Source organism: Oncorhynchus masou, chromosome 10, assembly GCF_036934945.1.
Source record: "Oncorhynchus masou masou isolate Uvic2021 chromosome 10, UVic_Omas_1.1, whole genome shotgun sequence".
NCBI lineage: Eukaryota > Metazoa > Chordata > Actinopteri > Salmoniformes > Salmonidae > Oncorhynchus > Oncorhynchus masou.
In genome coordinates, this window is record NC_088221.1 from 5,141,622 (window position 1) to 5,168,905 (window position 27,284).

The 27,284-nt window shown below is 41.5% G+C and overlaps 2 protein-coding genes across 4 annotated transcripts in view; both read right to left on the bottom strand.

Moving 5' to 3' along the window:
- si:ch211-269e2.1 (cohesin subunit SA-2) overlaps positions 1 to 18,948 on the bottom strand; it is a 43,673-nt gene extending 24,725 nt beyond the window's left edge. For 2 of the 3 annotated variants that reach the window (XM_064975680.1, XM_064975678.1), the window contains exons 1-12: positions 18,841 to 18,948; positions 12,851 to 12,987; positions 10,789 to 10,873; positions 10,062 to 10,226; positions 9,726 to 9,822; positions 9,485 to 9,558; positions 6,016 to 6,087; positions 5,614 to 5,818; positions 4,805 to 4,956; positions 4,650 to 4,723; positions 4,133 to 4,256; positions 3,631 to 3,729 (exon numbers count right to left, since the gene is read on the bottom strand). In XM_064975680.1, coding sequence (XP_064831752.1) covers positions 3,631 to 3,729; positions 4,133 to 4,256; positions 4,650 to 4,723; positions 4,805 to 4,956; positions 5,614 to 5,818; positions 6,016 to 6,087; positions 9,485 to 9,558; positions 9,726 to 9,822; positions 10,062 to 10,226; positions 10,789 to 10,873; positions 12,851 to 12,894 — 1,191 coding nt within the window. In that variant the 5' untranslated portion in view covers positions 12,895 to 12,987; positions 18,841 to 18,948. Of the gene's footprint in view, positions 1 to 3,630; positions 3,730 to 4,132; positions 4,257 to 4,649; positions 4,724 to 4,804; positions 4,957 to 5,613; positions 5,819 to 6,015; positions 6,088 to 9,484; positions 9,559 to 9,725; positions 9,823 to 10,061; positions 10,227 to 10,788; positions 10,874 to 12,850; positions 12,988 to 17,256; positions 17,277 to 18,840 lie in introns of those variants that run through there. The other variant, XM_064975679.1, reaches the window with a different exon arrangement.
- A 398-nt stretch (positions 18,949 to 19,346) lies between these two features.
- LOC135547070 (P2Y purinoceptor 8-like) lies at positions 19,347 to 25,033 on the bottom strand. Its single transcript, XM_064975686.1, has 3 exons — positions 24,978 to 25,033; positions 22,551 to 22,869; positions 19,347 to 22,401 (listed from the first exon to the last, which is right to left on the bottom strand). The coding sequence occupies exons 2-3, from the start codon at positions 22,841 to 22,843 to the stop codon at positions 21,642 to 21,644; spliced, it is 1,053 nt and encodes a 350-aa protein (XP_064831758.1). The 5' UTR covers positions 22,844 to 22,869; positions 24,978 to 25,033; the 3' UTR covers positions 19,347 to 21,641.
- Positions 25,034 to 27,284: the final 2,251 nt, after the last annotated feature.

The following is a 27,284-nucleotide window of genomic DNA, read 5'->3' on the forward strand; positions in this document are numbered from 1 at the left end:
CAGCTGACTAGAGCATACAGGTTGCAGTGGTGGGTGGTATAAGGGGCTTTGGTAATAAAACGGATGGTACTGTGAGACTGCATCCAGTTGCTGAGTAGAGTGTTGGAAGCTATTTTGTAGATGACATCGCCGAAGTCGAGGATCGGTACGATAGTCAGTTTTACTAGGGTAAGTTTGGCGGCGTGAGTGAAGGAAGCCTTGTTGCGAAATAGAAAGCCGATTCTAGATTAGATTGGAAATGTTTAATATGAGTCTCGAAGGAAAGTTTGCAGTCTAGCCAGACACCTAGGTATTTGTAGTTGTCCACATATTCTAGGTCAGAACCGTCGTAGTAGTGATGCTAGTCGGGCGGGCGTGTGCGGGCAGCAAATCGGTTGAAGAGCACGCATTTAGTTTTACTAGGATTTAAAAGCAGTTGGAGGCCACAGAAGGAGTGTTGTATGGCATTGAAGCTCGTTTGGAGGTTTGTTAACACAGTGTCCAAAGGGCCAAATATATACAGAATGGTGTCGTCTGCGTATAGGTGGATCAGAGAATCACCAGCAGCAAGAGCGACACAATTGATATATACAGAGAAAAAGAGTCGGCCCAAGATTTTAACCCTGTGGCACCCCCATAGAGACTGCCAGAGGTCCGGACAACAGGCCCTCCGATTTTACACACTGAACTCTGAGAAGTAGTTGGTGAACAAGGCGAGGCAGTCATTAGAGAAACCAAGGCTATTGAGTCTACCGATAAGAATGCAGTGATTGACAGTCGAAAGCCTTGGCCAGGTCAATGAAGACGGCTGCACAGTGCTATCTTTTATTGATGGCAATTATGATATCATTTAGGACCTTGATCGTGGCTGAGGTGCACCCATGACCAGCTTGGAGACCAGATTGCATAGTGGAGAAGATACTTAATGCATTTGAGACAATCAGTTGTGTGGTGAAAAGGTAGGGTTGGTATACAGAAAATAACCCTATTTGGTAAAAGACCAAGTCCATATTATAGCAGGAACAGCTTAAATAAGCAAAGACAAAGTGACAGTCCATCATTACTTTAAGACATAATTAAATGCTTCACAGTTCAAGTAACAGACATCAACATCAACTGTTCAGAACAGACTGCGAGAGTCAGGCTATCATTGTCAGGACCCGGTTACGAACCCGGGTCTCCGGAGTGAGAAACAGTCACTTAACCAACTGAGCCACGAATAGTCAGCAGAACCCAGAAGATGAGGCAGACACAGCAGTACTTGAGACGGTGTATTTAATAAAGTGAAGTCCTTCAGGAAAACATGTAACTCCACAACCTCAAAAGGAATTCCACAAGAACAAGGTAATCCTCCAAGACAAAAAGGTAAATCCACAAGGTGGTAGGTAAAGCATAAAAAGCCTCAAAAGATACTCAAAAATAAATAAACAAGAACAAAAAACAGAATTCCACAAGAGCGTCCACAGGGATCAACAAGAGTACACAGAATACTAGGGCTGGGTGCTAACATACAAACACAGAGCAAAGAACTGAGGGAAACTAAGGGTTTAAATACAATCAGGGGAAACGAGGCACAGGTGCAAATAATAATGGGGATCAAGGGAAAGCAAAAGGTCAAAAAGCACAATGGGGGCATCTAGTGACCAAAAACCGGAACAACCCTGGCCAAATCCTGACAATCATGGTCGAATTTCTGAAAAGAAACCAATACAAAAGGATACCAATAAGAAGAGACTTGCTTGGGCCAAGTAACATGAGCAAAGGACATTAGACCGGAGGAAATCTGTCCTTTGTTCTGATGATTTTGGGTTCCAACCAGCGTGTCTTTGTGAGACGCAGAGTAGGTCAATGGATGATCTTCACATGTGTAGTTACCACCATGAAGCATGGAGGAGGAAGTGTGATGGTGCTTTGTTGGTGACACTGCCGGTGATTTATTTAGAATTCAAGGCACACTTAACCAGCAAGGCTACCACAGCATTCTGCAGCGATATGCCATCCCATCTGGTTTACACTTGGTGTCATTTGTTTTTCAACAGGACAATGACTCAACACACCACCAGGCTGTGTAAGGGCTATTAGACCAAGAAGGAGAGTGATGGAGTGCTGCATCAGACCTCCACAATCAGCCAACCTCAACCCAATTGAGATGGTTTGGGATGAATTGGACTGCAGAGTGAAAGAAAAGCAGCCAACAAGCGCTCAGCATATGTGGGAACTCGTTCAAGACTGTTGGAAAAGCATTCCAGGTGAAGCTGGTTGAGAGAATGCCAAGAGTGTGCAAAACTGTCATCAAGGCAAAGGGTGGCTGCTTTGAAAAATGTGTTTAATACTTTTCTGGTTACTACATGATTCCATGTGTTATTTTATAGTTGTGATGTCTTCAATATTATTCTACAAAAACATACATACACTACCATTCAAAAATGTGGGGTCACTTAGAAATGTCCTTGTTTTTGTCGATTAAAATAACATCAAATTGATAAGAAACAGTGTAGACATCAATAATGTTGTAAATGACTATTGTAGCTAGAAACGGCTGATTTTTAATGGAATATCTACATACACGTACAGAGGCCCATTATCAGCAAATAGTACCCGCAAAACACCAGTCTCAACGTCAACAGTGAAGAGGCGACTCTGGGATGCTGGCCTTCTAGGCAGAGTTCCTCTGTCCAGTGTCTGTTCTTTTTCCCATTTTAAATCTTTTATTGGCCAGTCTGAGATATGGCTTTTTCTTTTCAAATCTGCCTAGAAGGCCAGCATCCCGGAGTCGCCTCTTCATTGTCGATGTTGAGACTGGTGGTTTGCAGGTACCATTTAATGGAAGCTGCCAGTTGAGGACTTGTGAGGTGCCTGTTTCTCAAACTAGACACTCAAATGTACTTGTCCTCTTGCTCAGTTGTGCACCGGGGCCTCCCACTCCTCTTTCTATTCTGGCTAGCGCCAGTTTGCGCTGTACTGTGAAGGGAGTAGTACACTGCGTTGTACGAGATCTTCAGTTTCTTGGCAATTTCTCGCATGGAATAGCCTTCATTTCTCAGAACAAGAATAGACTGACGAGTTTCAGAAGAAAGGTCTTTGTTTCTGGCCATTTGAGCCCGTAATCAACCCACAAATGCTGATGCTCCAGATCCTCAACTAGTCTAAAGAAGGCCAGTTTTATTGCTTCTTTAATCAGAACAAGAGTTTTCAGCTCCTCTAACAATTGCAAAAGGGTTTTCTAATGATCAATTAGCCTTTTAAAAATGATCAAATTGGATTAGCTAACACAACGTGCCATTGGAACACAGGAGTGATGGTTGCTGATAACGGGCCGCTGTCTGCCTATGTCGATATTCCATAAAGAAAATCTGCCGTTTCCAACTATAATAGTAATTTACAACATTAACAATGTATTTCTGATCACTTATGTTATTTTAAATGGACAAAAACATTGCTTTTCTTTAAAAAAACTAGGAAATGTCTAAGTGACCCCAAACCTTTGAACGGTAGTGTTAAATACATGTAGCAACAGGGGATTGCCCATTTAACACGCATGCATCTACCCACACAAACACACACAGGCAAGCACGCACATACAGTATACTCACACACACTGGGTCGTGCGCAGACACATGTACTGTACACACATATACACACACACTGTACCTTGAAGCGGCTGTTGAAGAGGTCTAGTTTGGGCAGGAGGAGCGGGTCTCCATACAGACCCTGTAGCCCCAACACACACTTCAGACGCACGTCAGGTAGCTAGGGGGAGGGGGAAAGAGTGGGTGTACAGTTTAAAATTGTGTTTATGTGTAACAGAGGGAATTCTGTCCCTGTCCTCCTCAGCCAGGACATGATCCCAGCATCCTCTGCACAACACAGTCACTTGAAGAGAACTGCAAACCAAGAAGCAGTTAGCTGATGTCACTCTCCCTGAGCTCTAAAGTTAACACCTTGCAACATCTGGTTAGATTCTGCAATTGTGACAACAAAATAATGTGTTCTAACGGAAAACAAATTACACAAAAGGATACACTGACTTAAAACTTCAACAAGCCTTTGTTTCTGCAAGTAAAGATGGTTAAGCTAAAAGTTAATTAACCAAGACTCCTAACTAAATGTCTCTTTGTGCAGGCTACATGTTTTTGTTGTGGTGGTTGCTTACCTTGTCATGCATCATCCAGCCCATGTATTTGAGGTAGCTGTCAGTCAGAAACACTGGACTGTAAAGTTTCATCCATACAGCCAGCTCTTCCATACACATGGACCGGATCTCTGGGAGCACATCCCTTCAGAAGACAAAATATAAACAATTACTTTTATTACAAGTACAGTATCAGTCAAAGTTTGACACACCTAGAATGCCAAGAGTGTGCAATGCTGTCATCAAGGCAAAGGGTGGCATCTCACTTGTTTGATTACTACAAGATTCCATGTGTTATTTTATAGTTTTGATGTCTTCACTATTGTTCTACAATGTAGAAAATAGTAAAAATAAAGAAAAATCCTTGAATGAGTAGGTGTGTCCAAACTTACTGTAGATGTAATACAGTACATGCAATAGTCTACTTCAACTGTCTAAATACTTATTTCGAAAGTGCATTTGAGAGATATAATCAATATTTCAATCCAGGTCTGATTGAAAACACAAATGGGGTGAGTAGAGGAAATAGCATGCTTACCGGTATCTCTTCAGGAAGACTCCTTTGAATATGGCATCCATCATGTTCTCTATCTCCACCCTTCTATCCTGCAGCTGAAGAAGTTACATGTAAAATGTGGTGTGACATAACACACACACATACACACACCTGCACTGACACACACACACACTCACCTCTGTGGTCTTCCTGTGTATTCTCTCCAGTCTTGGTGAGTTGCGTCTTCCTGATGTCTTGTTTCTCTCCACCTCGCCCAGTCTCTGGCTGTTCTCTATACTCACACTCAGACTAAGGGCTACTCCAATCAGAGAGCTTAGCAACTTCATTGCTATGGGGATCACAACAGGAGGAGGTCATACAGATTCAACATCCTGGTGGAGGTTGCTACAGCTGCAACTCCTTGCTCTATTGCACTCTTTTTTTATATTATTAAATACAATATTTTATAAACAATACAAAACATACACATACAAATGCCGACATCATACAAACGTCAACTGCATCACACCTGCCAAGACCCACATCTCCAGCTCCCGTACCACTTTTCGCCACATGGCCTTAAAATCTCTGCCGCCCACTTTCAATTTTTAGATTGTAAAGCATTTGATTTGATATTTTTCTTTCTGATTGATTGATGAGAAAAGTATTGTCCAACCCATTGGGTATCTCAACTGCACCCTCATATGACCATCTTGAAATATGCAGACAGATTAAAGAGTACATTTACATTGTAATACTTCTGACACCCATCTTTCCAACCCATAACTTTCAGACGTTATAACATTCCCAGAAGGCATGAATTATTGAGTCATTAGTAGTTTCACACTTCAGACGTCAACAAAAAAGCCATTTGATATTTTACACACACACACACCCCCCCTTGGGCATCTTTAGAGGTGCTTTGCCATGCGTGTGTGACATCTGCCAGAGTGCAGGGGTGTGTGTGTGTGCGCGCGCAACCTGCCAGTGTGTGTGTTTTTGTTACCTGCCAATGTGCAGGTGTGTCTGAAGGCTCGTACACGGGAGTCGGACAGCTCGGTGAGCAGAGAGATGAGTGTGTCCATGAGGTAGCTGTCAAAGATCACATTGTATTGACACTGGGTTACCAACACCGACACAAACTCACAGAACTCACCACGGAACCGGCGCCAGTACGGACCAGACATGGTGAGAGGATATTCCCCACTGTCCTACACAGACAAACGCACAAACACACAGAGAGAGATGGAAAGAGACACAGAGAGAGGGAAACTAAGTGAGGGAATATTGGTAGCTATGAAAACTTGAACTTGACTAAACTTGAAGTGCGGGACTTAACATGAAAATGGGGAACTAGATTTGTAAAGTGCTTTAATTTCTTAAATGTAAATACGTATCTGAAACTGACCATGTCCATGGGCCACGTGACTGTGAGGATCCAGGGGAAAGCCAGGAATTTTTTATACTGCAGCCCCGAACCCTGACACACACAAATTATTTATCAGAGTTCATTTCAGAGAAATAATCATGTTCTTGCAAAATGGCATATATATCTGCCATAATCTTGAAGCACTTCTAGGGTTTACACAGTCAAATGAGACAAATATTTTTTATTTTTTTTAAATAACCACAAATTAGGGATTGAACGTTATTTATACAGGTTACATGGAGAAAAATCAAACCTCTCTGAAATGAAAATGGATGGCCCTCCCGTCAGCAAAATATATTTCACCTTAACCCTCCCTGAGCACTTGAAAAAAAAAGGACACTCCCCTATCCCCAAAATAATTATTTAAAGAAAGTGGATAGAAGAAAACATGTCTACTAAGAAAATAACCCTCACTTCTTGGACAGACCAGAGCCATACAGTAGCTTGCGAAAGTATTCATCCCCCTTGGCATTTTTCCTATTTTGTTGCCTTACAACCTGGAATTAAAATTGATTTTTGGAGGATTAGTATAATTTAATTTACAACATACTACCACTTTGAAGGTGCACATTTTTTTTGTATAACAAACAAGAAATAAGACAAAACAATTTACTGAAAACTTGAGCATGCATAACTATTAACCCCCCCCCCACCCCAAAGTCAATACTTTGTAAAGCCACCTTTTGCAGCAATTACAGCTGCAAGTCTCTTCGGGTATGTCTCTATAAGCTTGGCACAGCTAGCCACTGGGATTTTTACCCATTCTAGGCAAAACCGCTCCAGCTCCTTCAAGTTGGATGGGTTCTACTGGTGTACAGCAATCTAAGTCATACCACATATTCTCAATTGGATTGACGTCTGTGCTTTGACTAGGCCATTCCAAGACATTTAAATGTTTCCCCTTAAACTACTCGAGTGTTGCTTTAGCAGTATGCTTAGGGTCATTGTCCTGCTGGAAGGTGAACCTCTGTCCCAGTCTCAAATCTCTGGAAGACTGAAACAGGTTCCCCCTCAAGAATTTCCCTGTATTTAGCGGCATCCATTATTCCTTCAATTCTTACCAGTTTCCCAGTCCCTGCAGATGACAAAAATCACCAAGCATGATGCTGCACCACCATGCTTCACTAAAGGGAAGGTGTTCGCAGGTGATGAGAGTTGTTGGGTTTTCCTTGATGGCTTTAAAGCTCAATTTTAGTCTCATCTGAGTACCTTCTTCCATATGTTTGGGGAGTCTCCCACATGCCTTTTGGCGAACACCAAATGTGTTTGCTTATTTTTTTCTTCAAGCAATGGCTTTTTCCTGGCCATTCTTCTGTAAAGCCATCTTTGTGGAGTGTACAGCTTAAAGTGGTCCTATTGACAGATACTCTAATCTCAGCTGTGGAGCTTTGCAGCTCCTTTGAGGTTATCTTTGGTCTCTTTGTTGCCTCTGAGTAATGCCCTCCTTGCTTGGTCCATGAGTCTTGGTGGGCAGCCACTCTTGGCAGGTTTGTTGTGGTGCCATATTCTTTCAATTTTTTTTTATAATGGATTTAATGGTTCTCCGTGTGATGTTTTTTTTAACCCAATCCTGATCTGTACTTCTGCACAACTTTGTCCCTGACCTGTTTGGAGAGCTCATTGGTCTTGTGCTGCTTGCTTGATGGTGTTGCAGACTCTGGGGGTTTTCAGAACAGGTATATATATATATATATATAAAAATGAGATCATGTGACAGATCATGGTACTCAGATGGACTTTATTTAACTAATTATGTGACTTCTGAAGGTAATTGGTTGCACCAGATCTTATTTAGGGGCGAATACATATCCACCCCTTTTTTTTTTTATATAAAGTCATTTTTTTCATTTCACGTCACCAATTTGGACTATTTTGTGTATGTCCATTACATTAAATCCAAATAAAAATCCATTTAAATTACAGGTTGTAATGCAACAAAATAGGAAAAACGCCAAGGGGGATGAATACTTTTGCAAGGCACTGTAGACATGCCTTTTTAAAAACTGTTCTTCGTCCAGTAAGCATTACATGGCAACTTAAGAATTTTGATAGCGCACAGGGCTGCAGGTCAGAAGGTTGTGGGTTCATAGACCACCATGGGTAAGAGTAGAGGCGGAAAGATCTCCTTTAAAGTAAAAGCATTGCATGAATCTATCCTATTTATCCAATGCCAAATCAGTGCGTCTTGTTTGCAAATAATGAAATCTGAACACGGTACTTTCAAAGTTAGGCCAACCTTTCCACCCCCAAATGTATGCTTTAACTGCTGACTACTCTTCTTCCGTGGCTTAACCCAACGAGAGAAGGTCACAAGTGTTTCCCTAAAAGCTGTCTGGGTTAAAACATCTATTTTACATAAAGTGAATAGCTTTATCAATTGATAATGACAGAATTCGATTACTTCCCAATCAAAGTCAGCCTCGGAGTGTCAAAGAAACGAAATAATAATTAATAGATCACTTTATATAATTGGATCAGTTTTATTTTCTTCAAAATCTTAAGCTAACAAGGGTTAAGGCCTGTGCTTTTTGCTGTTTCAAGTAATAAAAAGTAGGCCTATGGCATACCCACTCGTACCCCCTCAAATAGAGTCTTGGTTTTAACTTAACAGCCCTTGACATATAGGCTATTTAAAGAGCACATTGTGGGTGGAGGAATTGACTGACATCTATGGATATAGCAGCCTATAGCCTAACTTTGTTTGTCAAATGGTAGGCCTACCTCTTATTTCTTAAATAGGAATAAGAGGTAGGCCTCTTTTGACCAGCAAGAGCAGAGCAGGCTGGGGCTCAGGGTTGGAATATTCATTGCAGTGTGTAAGGCAGGCTAGTTTTATATACACCATCCCAGCAGCTCTCTTAGAAATACAACTTTGCTCTGTGCGTCTCTGAGCATGCACGTCATAGCCTATGGATAATTTCATTGAGACCATACTAAATAGCCTATAGGAGTAATAATTAAGCGCCCAGTGGAAAATCAGAGATGAGGAGCGGCATCAGGCACACACCCGATAGGTAGCCTAATAAGCAACTAATTCTAAAACACAGAAACATGGCCCTCCCCTGGAGAAGATTTTTTTTTTACCTAAACTCTTCCCTTGACTGAAATTGAAAAAGCATGACCATTTTCCTCCAGGTAACCGTGCTGTAAATTTCAATCAGTCCCTTTCACAATCTTTTTACATTTAAAGAAATAAATCAATACAGTAATGATATATTTATGATATGTACATTCCATTCATGCTAAACAGTGGATATATAAACAGCTAAACAATTATTATAAAGTATTATATACATTCTGAGAACAGTAATATTTTACACACAAAGGTACCCATAAGCATTTCAGATTTTTGTTGTTGAAAAATGGGTTGGTATTGCATTTTGCAACAAAACTCTTCAAATACAGATGGTAGACAGAGAGAAGGACACAATGACTGACAAACCCACACCTCATCCAATTCCTCCACCATCTTCCTCATGACATCATCCTGCCTGCTTTGGAACATCTCAGCTGTCACCAAACCTGGAAAGGGTGACAAGCACTACAGTATGTAACAACTTGTATTCAAATACCTCATACTACATTACATGACTTATTCCCTTATAGTTAACTTCTTCTAATCATGTATGCATTTGGTGGGTGTTGGGGAGGGTTGGGTGTTTTTTGTGTGTGTGTGTGCGCGCGCTTGCCTTTGCAACCAGAACACTGGATGAAGAAGCTAATGAGGTCCAGGAGGCCAGAGTCTCTGTCTGTGATGTACGCCTCAATCCAATCATCAACTACAGCCTGCAGGGAAGACAGACAAACTCTCCCACTTTACATGTAGAAACAAAGGTGTCAGATACAAGACCAAGTCCTAAAGATCATACAGCATTGTTGGAGGGATTATTATGACAAAAAAAATCTTCCCACTAGGCACAGATGTAAAATCAACATCTATTCCACATTGGTTCACTGTAATTTCATTAAATGACATGGAAACAATGTTGAGTCAACCAGTGTGTGCCCAGTGGGTTTATTCGTACCTGCATGGCACTCCTGCCCATGGTGACCACCTCGAACAATGTGACGGCCTCAATGTCCCCATGTTTGAGGTGTCTGTTCTGTGCCCGACCCAGACTGCCATTGGTTACCTTGGTGTGTCTGCGCTTGGCATTCTCAGAGCCCCCCCGTGCCCTCCTCTTCCCTCTCTGAAGGGTTGAATACAGGGAGACCGACAACCAAACAGACACCCAAACAGGAATATTTACAGACGGTTTCTGGAACATTCTTGGCTGAGTACCCAAAGTCTATATACAAAGTCTACTAAACTATTTTGAATATCCTTATCTGATTATCATGTTAACTGAACAAGAAAGTATCCACCAGTGTTCCCCAATCAAAGCACAGCCCATCCTGGTAGTAGGCTGTAAAGTAGCCTGTGTAATATTTATCTGTGCCATTGTAGATCTTATCATTGGCGGCCGGTGGCAGCTTAATTGGGAGGATGGGCTCATAATAATCCCTAGAACTGAATAAAACACATCAAAACACATGGTTTAGGTGTTTGATACCATTCCATTCACTCCATTCCAACTATTATTATGAGCCTGTCCTTCGCTCACCAGTCTCCTGTGGATCCAATTATGTGTAAATGACCAGCATTGAAATTCTACAATGTGTAAATGACCAGCATTGAAATTCTACATGACCAGCATTGAAATTCTACATGACCAGAAGTGAGATTGGAATATGTAAATTATCAGCACCCACCAAACTCTGTCTGTTCTCATTCCGTGCTCCGCCCACTGTGTGATTGACAGCTCCAGAGGAGTTTGCGTCCACAGCCAAGTTCTCACTGGGAAATCACAGATGATAATGATGGACAACTACCACACAGGGCATTGTTCAGAAAATGATTAACCTAGGCCTGTATTTAATCAATTGTAGATAGTGGATTTTCTGCATAGAGAGGGCCGGCATTATGGGCAGGCTTTAAGGCGTCCGCATGCTTCCCGTCCGAAAACAGTTTGGGCATCATTATGATTACATTTTGTGACATTATTTCAACAACAAAAATGTGTCTTTGGTAAGGGTTTTTCCGGCTGTTGGTGAGCACATTTGTTTCTCGAGGCAAGCCGAAGTCGGTAACCGAAGTCTATGTCCCTCCGTTGGTGATTGGTACCAAAGTAGGGATTCTTCAATTAAGTGTTTGTTGTCATTCAACAAGAGACGACTCGTTTTCATCTTAAATTTTTCCACTTGTTAAATACTGCACCAAACATATTAGTAAGCTGTAAACTTACACATTCCTCTGCAAAAAAAAATCAACAGGAATGACACATTTCTTGAGTTATTTTAGATGAATTCTGACTACGGCATCTCAAGATGGACAAATACTACTATTACCGCTTTTTTCACCGAAGGTCTTTTAAGGGAGTATGCGAGCACACGTTTGGTTTGCATAGTCAGCCAAACCGAAGCAGGCTGATGCCTTTAGGCTAGGATTACATGAAGCAACTTTCACACAATTTCTGTTGCAGGTGACATCATCTCAAGCAACTTTGCTGTTACATGAAGCAACTCAAACAATTAAAATGGCATGCAACAGCCAATCAAATTAAAGCTGCTTGTTCAAAGATCCTAAACTCACCCCATGCCATCTGCTGCATTACATTGTGGTTTCACAAATTATTTGTTTATCCAACTGTTTGGTTATTGTAATAGCATGTATATACAAGAAATGCAGCCTGTACAATTTAGCTAGCTATCAAATCGGACATTGCAAACACCAATGCAGCTAGCTACTGTAGCAATGAGCAAACCAAGCTAGCAACAAACTAGCTATGTTAGCTTGCACAGTTGAAACTGGTCAGGGAGAGGTTTGGGTTCACCATGTACAATAATGGTGTATACATATCGTGTTGTGCTAGTCTCTGTTCTCTCAACCCTGATAGCGGGTTGTGCTTCGTAGCACTGACAGCTGTGTTGACATGACAACTCGAGCTCCCGAGTGGCACAGCATCTCAGTGCATCACTACAAACCCTGGTTCGGTTCCAGGCTGTATCACAACCGGCCGTGATTGGGAGTCCCATAGAGGGGCGCACAATTGGCCCAGCGTCGTTAGGGTTTGGCCGGGGTAGGCCGTCATTGTAAATAAGAATTTGTTCTTAACAGACTTGCTTTAGTTAAATAAAGGTTACATTTTAAAAAATAAAACTGGGTCAGAATTCCAATCCTTTGATAAAGCAGCCAAGCGAGTGAAACAGCATCCCTCTTTCCCATTCATCTGATGCCGTCTGGCCAGCATGGCATGTCCCATCATCGCATGATCGTTCAGGGAAGTCTTCCAGTGCACGCAATCTAACAATTTCTATATCAGGTGTCAACGCCAGTGGGGCACCAGTAATTTTTTATTGGGTAGCTTAGGGGTTGCTTGGTTGTAATCTATGGTGTATATACGGGGGCTTCAGCACCACCAAGCCCCTCTCTGGAGCCGCCCATCGTCAACTACCCAACTATTCCATCTACTGCTGTGCAACTGAGTGCACATCTGGAAAGCTACTAGGCATATCTATAACTGACTGAAGCCCAACATAAGACATTATATATATTACTGCTACGACAACAGCATTAGCCTGAGTGCAAGTCTGTTTCTGCTTTAGACAATTTGTTAGTCTTATTTGCTAAGACAAAACATTTGCATTGTTTATAACAGAAACAGTCAGGCACCCTGGCTACCATCTTTCCATAAATCAGTTTGATTAAGAGGTTTTAGAGAGTGGAAAGTTACCACTATTTCATAGATTGTGTTTTAAGAAGAACGTTTCTTACTTCTGTACTGAGGACCTGGAGGTGACTGTAGGTTCTGCTATCATCTCTTCACATCATCCCACAGGAGCTGGGGGAGGTGGTGTGTGTTTCAACGTAGAGCTATGAGTATAGATGTGTCCAGTGATGTTTCAGAGTTGCTGTTGAAAAGGGAGACATGCAGATACTGCATCACAATAAATCCTCAGATGCACAAGATCTGTACAACTACACCATAGACTTGGAGTGCATTCGGTATATAAAAAAATACCGGCAAGAGCATGTCCATGCTGTCAGGCAATTGCCCTAAAAGGGGCAATGCCTTATTTAGGGAAGCAAATAATAGCATATTATTAACGAGATATAATAGCTGTAGTTGAATAGAGAGGGAGGCCTATAGGGCCATTGAGATGTACAAGCACTGCCTGAAAAAGACGGTTGAAATGTGTAGCATTCATTTGTTTTCTGTGGACTTCTTTCAATTGAAAGTGTACTCACGGTGGAAATTAGATTAGCCCTGTTGTAGCAAGATTGGATTAGCCCCCCTATCCACAGCGAAGGGACAGCAGCGGAGAAAGTGGAATGTTTAAAGTTCCTCGGCATACGCATCAACGACAAACTGAAATGTTTCACCACACTGTCTGTGTGGGTGGACAAGGCGCAGTAGCGCCTCTTCAACCTCAGGAGGCTGAAGAAATTTGGCTTGTCACCCAAAACCCTGACTAACTGTTACATATCCACAATCAAGAGCATCCTGTTGGGATGTATCACAGCCTGGTACGGAAACTTCGTCGCCCTCAACCGCAAGGCTCTCCAGAGAGTGGTGCATTCTGCACAACGTATCACCATTGGCAAACTACCTGCCCTCCATGACACCTATAGCACCCAATGTCACAGGAAGGCAAAAACCAAAGACAACAACCACCCGAGCCACTGCCTGTTCACACTGCTACCATCTGGAAGGTGAGGTCAGTACAGGTGCATCAAAACTGGGACCGAGAGACTGAAGTACAGCTCAAGGCCATCAGACTGCTAAATAGCAATCACTAACTCAGAGAGGCTGCTGCCTACATGGAGACCCAATCACTGACCACTTTAACAAATGGATCACTAGTCACTTTAAACAATGTCACTTACATTACTCATCTCATATGTACAGTTGAAGTCGGAAGTTTACATACACTTAGGTTGGAGTCATTAAAACTCATTTTTCAACCACTCCACAAATGTCTTGTTAACAAACTATAGTTTTGGCAAGACGGTTAGGACCTCTACTTTGTGCATGACAAGTCATTTTTCCAACAATTGTTTAGACAGATTATTTCACTGTATCACAATTCCAGTGGGTCAGAAGTTTACATACACTAAGTTGACTGTGCCTTTAAACAGCTTGGAAAATTCAAGAAAATTATGTGACGGCTTTAGAAGCTTCTGATGGGCTAATTGACCTCATTTGAGTCAATTGGAGGTGTACCTGTGGATGTATTTCAATGCCCACCTTCAAACTCAGTGCCTCTTTGCTTGACATCATGGGAAAATCAAAAGAAATCAGCCAAGACCTCAGAAAAAAAGTGTAGACCTCCACAAGTCATGTTCTTCCTTGGGAGAAATTTCCAAAACGCCTGAAGGTACCACGTTCATCTGTACAAACAATAGTACGCAAGTATAAACACCATGGAACCACGCAGCCATCATACCGCTCAGGAAGGAGGCGCGTTCTCCAAGAGATGAACGTACTTTGGTGCAAAAAGTGCAAATCAAAGGACCTTGTGAAGATGCTGGAGGAAACAGGTACAAAAGTATCTATATCCACAGTAAAACGAGTCCTATATTGACATAACCTGAAAGGTCGCTCAGCAAGGAAGAAGCCACTGCTCCAAAACCGCCATAAAAAAGCTAGACTGTGGTTTGCAACTGCACATGGGGACAAATATCGTACTTTTTGGAGAAATGTCCTTTGGTCCGATGAAACAAAAATAGAACTGTTTGGCCATAAGGACCATCATTATGTTTGGAGGAAAATGGGGAGGCTTGCAAGCCGAAGAACACCATCCCAACCATGAAGCACGCAGGTGCAGCATCATGTTGTGGGGGGGGCTTTGCTGCAGGAGGGCCTTGTGCACTTCACAAAATAGATGGCATCATGTGGAGGGAAAAATTATGTGGATATATTGAAGCAACATCTCAAGACATCAGTCAGGAAGCTTCGTCGCAAATGGGTCTTCCAAATGGACAATGACCCCAAGCATACTTCCAATGTTGTGGCAAAATAGCTTAAGGACAACAACGTCAAGATATTGGAGTGGCCATTACAAAGCCCTGACCTCAATCCTATTGAGAATTTGTGTGCAAAACTGAAAAAGCGTGTGCGAGCAAGGAGGCCTACAAACCTGACTCAGTTACACCAGCTGTCAGGAGGAATGGGCCAAAATCACCCAACTTATTGTGGGAAGCTTGTGGAAGGCTACCTGAAACGTTTGACCCAAGTTAACCATTTAAAAAGGCAATACACTCAATTAGTATTTGGTAGCATCTAAACTTCTGACCCCCTGGGAATGTGATGAAATAAATAAATAATTCTCTACTATTATTCTGACATTTCACATTCTTAAAATAAAAGTGGTGATCCTAGCTGACCTAAAACAGGGAATTGTTACTCATTAAAATGTCAGGAATTGTGAAACTGATTTTAAATGTATTTGACAAGGTGTACGTAAACCTCCGACTTCAACTGTATTTTATACCATCTATTGCACCTTGCCTATGCTGCCCAGCCATCGCTCATCCATATATTAATATGTACATATTCTCATTCACCCCTTTTAGATTTGTTTGTATTAGGTAGTTGTGGAACTGTTAGTGCAGTAATATCTAACATGGAATCTATCGGGAACCAGAAGCACAAGCATTTCTCTACACTCGCATTAACATCTGCTAACCATGTGTATGTGACAAATACAATTTGAGTTGAGATGGACATGGTAAAGTACAGAAAAACTTGAGATAATATAAAATAGAGAGTGAAGTCACAAATGATTGTTTTTCTACCAGATACAGCTGACTCCTGAAAAATGTCTTGGGGCTGTCTTGAATGTGTGCACTAAACAAGACTGTGCAGATATCTGGAGTAAGAACAATGATGGTGTTTGTTATTTGGCTGATTGTGAACTAGACATGTACTTAAAATTAGTTTGCACTTAACCTATTTAAAATCAGTTTCAACTGTATCTGCAACATCCTTATCATAGTGCTCTACTGAACAATCCCGTGGTGTGTATTCTGCACCTTGCTGGCTGTCACATATTTAAATAGGATAATTAGTACCCATGCTGTCATCTCCCAGGAGTGTGTGTACCTGGGTGAAAAGACAACGCCTGTTGTCAGAAGAAGAAAGAAATATGCTGTTGGAGTTGCAAATGATATGAATTTAAACCAAATGTGTAAATGTAAGGAATGGAGAATGAATGTAAATTCTAATACAATCGCCTGTATCGTGAGTTTTCAGCGGCAGTGTAGCATCACTCAAGTGGGTGCGACACAGAAGAGTATCGACATATGGCTAAGCAATGCACTTTTTAGCATACGTTGTAGGAAAGATGCATGTTAAAACACTCGTAAGCCCACCAAACTGTCTGCGTGTGCCATCGTGCATCAATGTTTTGTCTCCCTACACCAAACGCTATCACGGCACGCAGGTTAAAATATCAAAAACTCTGAACCAATGACAGTCATTTGGGGACAGGTCGAAAAGCATTAAACGTGTATGGCAATTTAGCTAGTTAGCTTGCACTTGCTAGCTAATTTGTGTTATTTAGCTAGCTTGCTGTTGCTAGCTAATTGGTCCTGGGATATAAACATTGAGATGTTATTTTACCTGAAATGCACAAGGTCCTCTACTCTGACAATTAATCTACACATAAAACAGACAACCGAATCGTTTCAAGTCATCCCTCCTCCTTCCAGGCTTTTTCATCTTTGAACTTATGGTGATCGGCATCTATACTTTCATAGTATTACCACAGTAATGAGCAGTGTGGGTGCAATAATTGAATAACATGGATTTCTACATTTATGTTGTGACCCAAGCGACGTGTCTGGTCTGGTCAGCATGTAATATAAATTCCATCACTATCGGGAAACCGGGGCGTGGAACAGAATAACTATCATATCATCTGAAATGGTCATCATTACAAAATGTTGATTATAATAGGCCCATAGTGCATTAAATCATCCACCATTAATATAAATACATCTACTTCCAAGCAAGTATTTAAGCAATAAGACACAGTGCTGAATCATGAATAAGGTCATAGGGCGTTGTTCGGCCCGACATGATAGCGAAGCATGAATACAAATTGATCTAAGAATTACTATTGTATTACCGCCACAGGATATAGCCTTCCTGATCAAAATATGAGCAACATACCCACCCCAACTAGTCATTGGCTATCTGCTAGAAGGATCCCACCTGATCTTCCCAGATGCCTTCCATTTTTTTTAAATATTTATTTTCATTGTAAGAATGGCCAATGGAGTATCTGGTCAATTTAATGGAAACTCTGTGGTCCCCTTTACAACGGTGTTCACTACTTACCACAGCCACAAAGTCATAAACACCGCCTATTTCTGCTTTAACCTAGCCACACTGCTAACTGCATGCCTAATCCTAACCTTAAATTAAGACCAAGAAACACATTTTTGTCTCATGAATTTTTACGATTTCGCCCACGTAGACTTTGTGGCAAGAAGTGATAACACGTATTGTACACGGAATTCTGAGTGCTTCTCGAAGCGTTCATTCAAACGGCGTGCTTTATGATCACTGGCAGATAGCCAATAATTCCGTGTACAATACGTGTTATCTGCCAGTGATCATAAAGCACACCGTTTGAATGAACGCTTCGAGAAGCACTCAGAATTCCGTGTTATCACTTCTTACTACAGCCACAAAGTCTACGTGGGCGATATCGTAAAAATTCATGAGACAAAGTTGTGCTTCTTGGTCTTAATTTAAGGGTAGGATTAGGCATGAAATTAGCAGTGTGGTTAGGTTAAAGCAGAAATAGACGGTGTTTATTACCTTGTGGCAACTAGTGAACACAGTTGTAAAGGGGACCACAGATTTTCCATTAAATTGACCAGATACTCCATCGGCCATTCTGAGGATGAAAATAAATATCTTCAAAAATGGAAGGCAGCCGGGAAAAGGGAAGATCAGATGGGATCCTTATAGCCAATGAGAGGGCACAACGGTTTCCATTAGTTACCAAAGCCACAAAGTCAATAATTGACTATTATTTTGGTCTTAATTTAACGTTAGGCATACGGTTAGCAGTGTGGTGAAGTTTAGGTTTAAAAATCAATGTAAGAAGATAGAAATAAGCTGGGGTAAGAGTGACGACCAGGCTATAAAGTGTTTTTTCTCAGTTGCCGGATGTAACGTGTCCGACTTATGTCAGTACATTCGTAACAACCTCGTCGTTAAAACGCTTCTATTAGATTAAATAAACCACACCTAGCAAATAAGCCTTTACATATTTTGTTAACCAAATTCAACACACTCATTGACCTCGATACAAAAATTCCTCGCTTGGTAAGCGAAAAAAAAATACAAAACGCCACCTGCTGGAGAAGACAGATTGTGCCCATTTATCATTTATCCCTCTCTCTTCGTCTCTTCCTCTCTGCTGTGACTGCTTCCTCCAGCCTTTCGGTTCCCATCCCCCATGTTTCACTAGTTCATTCCGATACGAATGTCATGGGCTGGCTACTTGTACAGTAAATGTCTTTTGACGGTGTGGCATGATATTTGAATAGTGTAGTAGGCCTACCTAACGTTTTTCATCTCGTTTCTATCTCGATGTTTTGATAAGAACAAGCTCAAACAACATCGATCTCACATAGGGCTGAACAGCTGACTGAAATACTGACTATTGATTGCAAGAAAACATGAGTACAACACGTTCCGTAATAAAAGTCTGAAAACATATCCAGATAAAATGTAATTTTCTTACCAGAAGCATGAGAATTCCAAATAGCAGCTGTCAATAAGCAGTGCCAGGTCCCTGATGTGACAGCGCCATCCAGCGGAATTATATCAACAGAAAGCAGGAGGAGGGACATAGACCTGACCTATCCTAGAAAAAGACGAAAAGTCAAACTTTTGCAGTGTTCCTTTGTAATTTAATTGATATATAGTGTCAGGTGGAAATGTTTATTGTATAATGACAGGTGGTAAACATTTGGATGTCTAAAGCTTAATTATCAATTACAAAACATATTTGATATTTTCATATGGGTATCAAAGGCAACCATAGAATAATACCATTTTCAAAACTGCTACAGATCAATTTTAAATTGAACATAGTATAGGGCTTCATTTGATGTCTAGCACGTCCCTCTTCATCATTTCCCCCCATGTTTCTTTGGTAGTAACTTTTATTTTTGATATTTTTTTTCTATTTCCAAAATATGGAACAGTAGCAGTCGTAATGGAAGGAAATCAGCTTAAGCCAAGTGCTCAAGGTGTAGACTTTATTTACAGGTCTTTCATGGTGATCCAACAGTGAAGGCGCCATGTAATAGAAAATATCAAGCAAATCAATGCATATAAATCAGACATGGTTATTCATATTGTAACAAATCTTGATACAAATATTCAGAACTCTGTCAAGACTCAATATATGCAAAAAAATATTCTGATCAACCACATGGTGGGTCTATAACAGGCACCTATTAATATCTCTTGATCTGTTTGACTCTGAGTTATGGAATTTGGCATACATTCTCAGGAATGTGAGTCTAGCTAACCTGTAGAGCAGGGGTATTCAACTCTTACACTATGAGTTCCGGAGCCTGCTGGTTTTCTGTTCTTCCTGATAATTCATTTTACCCACCTGGTGTCCCATATATATATCAGTCCCTTTTTAGAGGGGAACAATGAAAAAATGCAGTGGAACTGGCTTCAAGCTTTGGAGTTGAGTATGAGGGCTGTGGAGTATTCTTGTGTTTGGCCTCATGGTGGTGCTGTTGGAAGAAGGAAAGCTGCTGAGGAACAGTTTTCTCTAGAATCTTTGAAAGCAAAGGGAGGTTTGAGATGGGCCTATAATTTTTCTAATCATCTGGATCAATTGTTTTCTAGATATTGTTGTTTAGATTTTCAATATATATAACCTCTAAATCAGGCTCAACCTGTAGCATCTGAACAGACACAGGTTTTCAAGACCCCTCATCTGCTGTTTCTTCGCTCGCTGACCGCGTGGTGTGTTTTCGGGACCACCCACCTGTGGGGGTCTGACTGCCGATATTTTCGGCCATTTCTACATGTAGAATCGGTTTGTGCTAGGTTTGCAAATTACTACTGGAACTCTGTTTAGAAGAGCTAAGTACTCTCGGCCGGCAAAGGCTACCCGTGTCCATGCCAAGAAACCAAAAGGAATCTGAATCACAGGACCTCAAACCGATACATATGCACTTACAAAGGCAATTCCCATATCCATCATTACATTGGTGAATGCATCTAAATAAGACAATCTCAACATTTTATCACAGTTCCTAAATTCAACACTTTTCATAGTACTGAACCCAATTGTAGCACACAGGCCATAAAGTTCTCTTTCTATGCACGCTCAGATGTTTACATTTTTACATTTTACTCATTTAGCAGACACTCATATCCAGAGCGACTTACACTACATTTATCTTAAGATAGCCCGATGGGACGACCATATATCACAGTCATAGTAAAAAGGAAATTCCTCAATAAGATGTTAATCAGCTAAGTCAGTGCTAGTAGGAAAAGACAAGTGCAATTATTATAACTTTTAAAATATATTTACTTATGGAGTGTTCCAATGTTCCACATTGGGAAAATGACATCAAAATCTCAGAGAATGAGAATGGTAAATTAATATTTATTTCATGAATGAATAGAATTTCGTGATTTAAACACCCTAACATTCTAGATGACGGAGATTAACATTAAATTCATTACTGGTGATATAATTGGTGGGGAATGGATAAACATTTAACAAAGGTGCCCACTGGGCAGAGAAATCAATTCATTGTCTATTCCACATTGGTTCAATGTAATGTTGTTTAAATTACCCCAGTAGGTATGTTTAATAATTCACACAATGAAACAATGAATCCGCCCGAATTGGCAGGAAGCAGAGATCACATTTGCGGTAAAAGGAGCCTAGCTTTCACTTAGCCACACACATCTCATTGATATCTTTATGGAAGTTGCAACAGTCCTTCACAAAATAAATTACCCTATTTTACTAACTTTGTGATGCACCATCTAGCCTGGTTTGTTACTGGGTCTATATACAGCACACAAAAACATTCCTGTGAAATTATCTGAACAGGAATGTTTCTCAGTTTTTGTTGTTGTAATTTTTACCCCCTTTTCTCCCCAATTTGTAGTTACAGTCTAGTCCTACTGCAACTCCCATGCAGACTCGGGAAAGGTGAAGGTCAAGATTCATTCGTCCTCTGAAACACAACCCTGCAAAGCCACACTGTTTCTTGACACACTGCTCGCTTAACCCGGAAGCCAGCTGCACCAATCTGTCAGAGGAACGTGTATGCGCCTGGCCCACCACAAGGAGTCGCTAGAGTGTAATGGGACAAAGACATCCCGGCCGGCCAAACCCTCCCCTAACCTGGACGACACTTGGCCAATTGTGCGCCGTCTCATGTGTCTCCCGGTCACGGCCGGCTGCGCCAGAACCCGGGTCTGTAATGACGCCTCTAACACTGCAATGCAGTGCCTTGGACCGCTGCGCCACTCTGGAGGCCCTCTCTCTGTTTTTTAACAGTGTTGTTTAACAGACACTCTGCCGTTCTCTCTACCCTGTCCCTCAGACACATACTGGGCGGAGTACAGGCTCTCTCTGTGCAGGTCTGTCTTCCCCGTGTCCAGACTGCTCGGTGTTCTCAGCCTTAGCATCTGCCTCAACTTCTTCCGGAACTCCCTAGAGGCAAAGTAGTAGATGAAGGGGTCCAGGCAGCTGTTGAAGCAACTGAGGGAGAGAGTCAGCTTGTAGGCCATGTAGAGGGAGTCCCCGTAGAAGAGCCTCCGGATGGTGTGAGCCAGGAGGAGGATGTTGTTGGGAGTGAAGCAGAGCGTGAAGACCGTTAGGACGGTGACCGCGAGACCAATAGCCTTATCCTTCTGTTTGGTCTTGGAGTCTCGGGCCAGCTTGCGGATGATGCTGATGTAGCAGAAAACAGTGATGCAGAACGGGATGAGGAAGAGGATGACAAACAGTGCAAGGAGGAAGGCAGCCCAGGCCAGCATGGATGGAAGCATGTCCCTCTTCAGAACATCGAAGCAGGTGGTAATCCTGAGTTCTGGAACATGGAACGTCAGGTCGGTTATAGTGAGTGGGTACAGGACCAATAGGACGACTGTCCACATGGCTAAGCAGACAATCACAGCGAATGACTTCCTTTCCCTGGTCTCACAGAAGAGCATGGGCCGGCAGATGCCCAGGTAGCGATCTCCACTGATGGCGGTCATAGTTAGAATTGAGCAGTACATGTTGGCAAAGAACACCAGGGTTAAGAGCCTGTGGAAGATCAGAATATAATGAATAATTATTAATCCATGATGAAAGAAAGTTGTTGGCTCTTGTCCAGGGCTTGTAAAATGCACATCTACCTCAATGGGACTGATCAGGATAAATAAATGATAGTCAAAAGAATAAAACAAGAATACCTGCACATGCCCGGGCCCAAGCTCCAATTATACCCTTGCATCTGATACATGATCTGGAAGGGCAGGACGAGGCCCAAGGTCAGGTCAGTCAGGGTCAGGTTGATCATGAAGATGATGGAGGGAGTTTTGGGAGACGTATGGAAGAGGAGGAGCCACATGGAGAGGCTGTTTCCTACCAGGTTGATGATGGTGACCACAATGTAGACAATGGAGATTGCTGTACTGGCTGTCACATTCTGGAACAGGGACAAGGTGGTGTTGTCCAGTTTGGTGCTGTTGGAACTCCATGCCATGGTAACAATGACTTCACACAGACAACCTATGATCGGGCAGACATTTAGATTCATGTAAAAAGGTAGCATGGTCCTGTCTGGGATCTGAAAACCGTTTTAAAACAAGATTTGGCAGACTATAGTGCCAATTAATTAAAACCTGTTAATTAATAGAGTGTTTGTTTTGGACAAGGTACCAGGTCCGGCGAGTTTGGTAGATACTTTTTGTTTTACAACATTAATTTATAATGCTAGCGAGCCAGGCTAGGTATGATACCACAGATGAAAGGGGAATAATACAGTAACTAGCTAAATACATCAAGCTAAAGTGTAATGTGATGTAGCTTGTCACAACTCAAATCATACTGCTAGCAATGCAGTATGATTTGACCATAAAGACCATAAATAATGCGCTATGGTCATATTCATAGAGTAGGAAATGTAGGTCAAGTCACCAGAAGTGCAAGCATTTCGTATGCATGGAAATGGTACACCCTGGTGGTCATTGTAAAGCAATGCATTTCCTTCTCCGTCCACATTATCTTGTATGAGTCCTCCACATGTGCCGTTGATCTAGCTCATCGTTTACAATAGGAAAAGTGAATGGGAAAATACGTTTGAAGTTTCCTCACCTGCCTGTGTCATATTTTAATTAGTTCTACTCCATAACTTGAAAGCCCTAGTTGCTAAGGTCGTTTTAAGATGTCAGGTTTGAAAATCCATTTAGCCATTTGGCACAGTGATTCACTAACCAAAATCCAAATGGTTTCTAGTGGCCAAGAGACGTCATGTGATCACCTACTGCTATCTAGTGGACGAACTGGGAATCAGACAGGGGTTATATTTACTGTACATCAATAGATAGATAGAGATTTCAGCTTCCTCCTATGTATATCATTCCTGTAAGAAGAAAACACATTGCACAAGTCCTGTGCATTTAAAATGGCTGCGTTCCTATGAGAATATGTGCATCATTAGGTCAATGATCAGAATCTTTGTTTTATCCTTTTGGAACAGTAATTGGTGACATATTTTATTTCAAACCTAGAATTTGAAATCTGTTATTCCCCCCCAAAAAAAAAACCCAGACAAAAAACTAAAACTGTACATTTCAAGGGTTGTAGCTCAGGCTCTGTAGTAGTCACATTGTTTCCCTTATCAGAATCCCACAGTTCTTACCATTCTAACAGTATTAAGCATGTGTAGGACTTATAGTTTTGAAACTGAAATGTACCTTTAGAAAATGCCACCAGTGGGCGTCAGAGTTTGAGGTTAAATGACTGCATACAGTTTATGCTTCTTCATTGAAGTGCATTGTTATTTAGATTTCTTTCTGAACTGAAAGCCAATATTAGGCTATCCCTCGTCAAGTTGAAATATCATCAAGCCTAGAACAGCCTCCAGGCTTCTGTATCATAACGGTAAATACTGAATGACAAAAAGTATTACATGGGGCAATAATTATAATGATCTAGTAATACTAGTCCTGTGCAAATATGAACTAGATCATGTGTTATAGATGTTGTAATAAAAAAGATTGTCTATTAAATCTATCATTTTTGCACTGAGTGTGATATTTGGCAATTGTTTTGGTGACAATTGATATGCTTTTTGACTCTGGAGTGAACCTCTACCACACTACCATACCTTCACCCACACATTGTGAGGGGGTAAATAACCACACACCAAATGTGACTGTTTCGGAGGCTTCTTGTGTCACATTAGATGAGCCAAAACCTCTCATGTGATTCCTCTGCTGGCTCTTTCTATATACTATAGAACGCATTTCCAGTGCAGTACGAAATGTGAAATTCCAAAAGTGTACGATATTCCAACAGTGCAATGGCTCTTGCACAATAAATTCCCCTCCATGTGCAAGTGAAGCGGTACTCTAACCTTATACAAACTACATAACCAAAGCACAAGCTTTGCCAAAAGTAAATAGCACAGGTGCCCACCTGAATGAATGCCTTGATTCTATACTTAAAATGTATAATAGAATATATCTGAATATTATCCCTATTGTCTGAGACAATGTTATCCCTAATTGTAACAAAGAGCAATTATACATTTTAGGCTGACATTTTCACATTAACAGTCCAAATTGAAGTATCTCTGTATGAAATGTAAAGCAAAGAGACCGAGCAGTACTTACCTCTGACAATACACAGGCTCGAGTCAGAGAGGGGCGGTTGGAGCTGGATGCATTGGTACTTTAACGGGTCAGGAAACAGGTTGTGAGTGCACGTTCCTGTAAAAAAAGGGAAGTGCGTCATGCTTCATATCTAACTCTTTTGCCATCATATGCAGGCAACACTAATAAACAGATTGCACATGTTATTAGTAATATGTGCACTGTTTGTGTTTGGTATTTACTTTAAATTTATTAGGTAAGTTGATTGTGGACACATTCTCATTTACAACAACGACCAGGGAAAAAAATGCTGGTGACAAACATTTTTTGTCATTTGGCAGCACAAATATGTCTTATTATATATGTAAATGCAGGTAAAGACTGCCCCAAATTGTGGTTACAATGCATTCGGAAAGTATTCAGACCCCTTGACTTTTTCCACATTTTGTTTATCTTACAACCTTATTCTAAAATGGATTGAATTGGTCGTTTTCTCCACATCAATCTACACACAGTACCACATAATGACAAAAAAAACTAACATTTTTTTTAAATCCCACATTTATTACAAATAAAACCCAGATATATTACATTTACATAAGTATTCAGACCCTTTACTCAGTACTTTGTTGAAGCACCTTTGGCAGCGATTACAGTCTCGAGTCTTCTTGGGTATGACGTTACAAGCTTCGCACACCTGTATTTGGGGAGTTTCTCCCATTCTTCTCTGCAGATCCTCTCAAGCTCGGTCAGGTTGGATGGGGAGCGTCGCTGCACAGCTATTTTCAGGTCTCTCCAGAGATGTTAGATTGGGTTCAAATCCGGGTTCTGGCTGGACCACTCAAGGACATGCAGAGACTTGTCCTAAGCCTCTCCTGCATTGTCTTGGCTGTGTGCTTAGGGTCATTGTCCTGTTGGAAGATTAACCTTCACACCAGTCTGAGGTCCTGAGAGCTCTGTAGCAGGTTTTCATCAAGGATCTCTCTGTACTTTGCTCCGTTTATCTTATTATTCCCTCGATCCTGACTAGTCTCCCAGTCCCTGTCACTGAATAATATTCCCATAGCATGATTCTGCCATCGCCATGGTTCACAATAGGGATGGTGCCAGGTTTCCTCCAGATGTTAAGCTTGGCATTCAGGCCAAAGAGTTCAATCTTGGTTTCATCAGACCAAAGAATCTTGTTTCTCATGGTCTTGGTCTTTAGGTGCCTTTTGGCAAACTCTAAGTCGGCTGTCATCTGCCTTTTACTGAGGAGTGGCTTCCATCTGGCCACTCTACAATATAGGCCTGATTGCTGGAGTGCTGCAGAGATGGTTGTCCTTCTGGAAGGTTCTCCCATCTCCACAGAGGAACTCTGGAGCTCTGTCAGAGTGACCATCAGGTTCTTGGTCACCTCCCTGACCAAGGACCTTCTCCCCCAATTGCTCGGTTTGGCCGGGCGGCCAGCTCTAGGGACAGTCTTGGTGCTTCCAAACTTCTTCCATTTAAGAATGACGGAGGCCACTGTGTTTTTGGGGATCTTCAATGCGGAAGATTTTTTTTGCTACCCTTCCCCAGATCTGTGCCTCAACACATGGCCTGGTTTTTGCTCTGACATGCACTGTCAACTGTGGGACCGTATATAGACAGGTGTGTGCCTTTCCAAATCATGTCCAATCTATTGAATTTACCACAGGTGGACTCCAGTCAAGTTGTAGAAACATCTCAAGGATGATCAATGGAAACAGGATGCATCTGAGCTCAATTTTGAGTGTCATAGCAAAGGGCCTGAATACTAACGTAAATAAGATATTTCTTAAAACCTGTTTTCACTTTGTCATTATGGGGTATTGTGTGTAGACTGACGAAAAAATATGCTTAATCCGTTTTAAAATAAGTCTGTAACGTAACAAAAGGTGGAAAAAGTAAAGGGGTCTGAATACTTACTGAATGCACTGTAAATATCATAAATTAATAGAAAATTGAGGTATATTGTAGTGTGTGGTGATCACCTTGTCACGAATCTCGCCGAAGATGGTGCCTCTTCCTGTTCGGGCGGCGCTCGGCGGTCGTCATCGCCGGCCAATTAGCTGCCATCGATTCCCTTTCCGTTTGTTTCTGTTCATTGGGTAATTGGGTAAACCTGTTTTGAGTTAGTGTTTGTTTGTAGGTTATTTAAGGGCACCAGGCCCACTGGGTATTTGTGCGGGCTTGTTTTTTGTTACTCTGTTGTATGGTGGTTTTTTCCCGTGTATGTATTCTCCGGACTATTTTGGTCCTGTTGTTTGGGCTGGTAAATTGTATGCGCCCTGTGTGTTGGCGTGACCGTTTTTGATGCGCCGGAAA

Coding starts and splice junctions, on each gene's coding strand:
- LOC135547070 (XM_064975686.1), bottom strand. CDS start 22,843: ATGGCATGGAGTTCCAACAGCACCAAACTGGACAACACCACCTTGTCC. Junction 22,402..22,550: donor TTGGGCCCGGGCATGTGCAG/GTATTCTTGTTT, acceptor GATCTTCCACAG/GCTCTTAACCCTGGTGTTCT.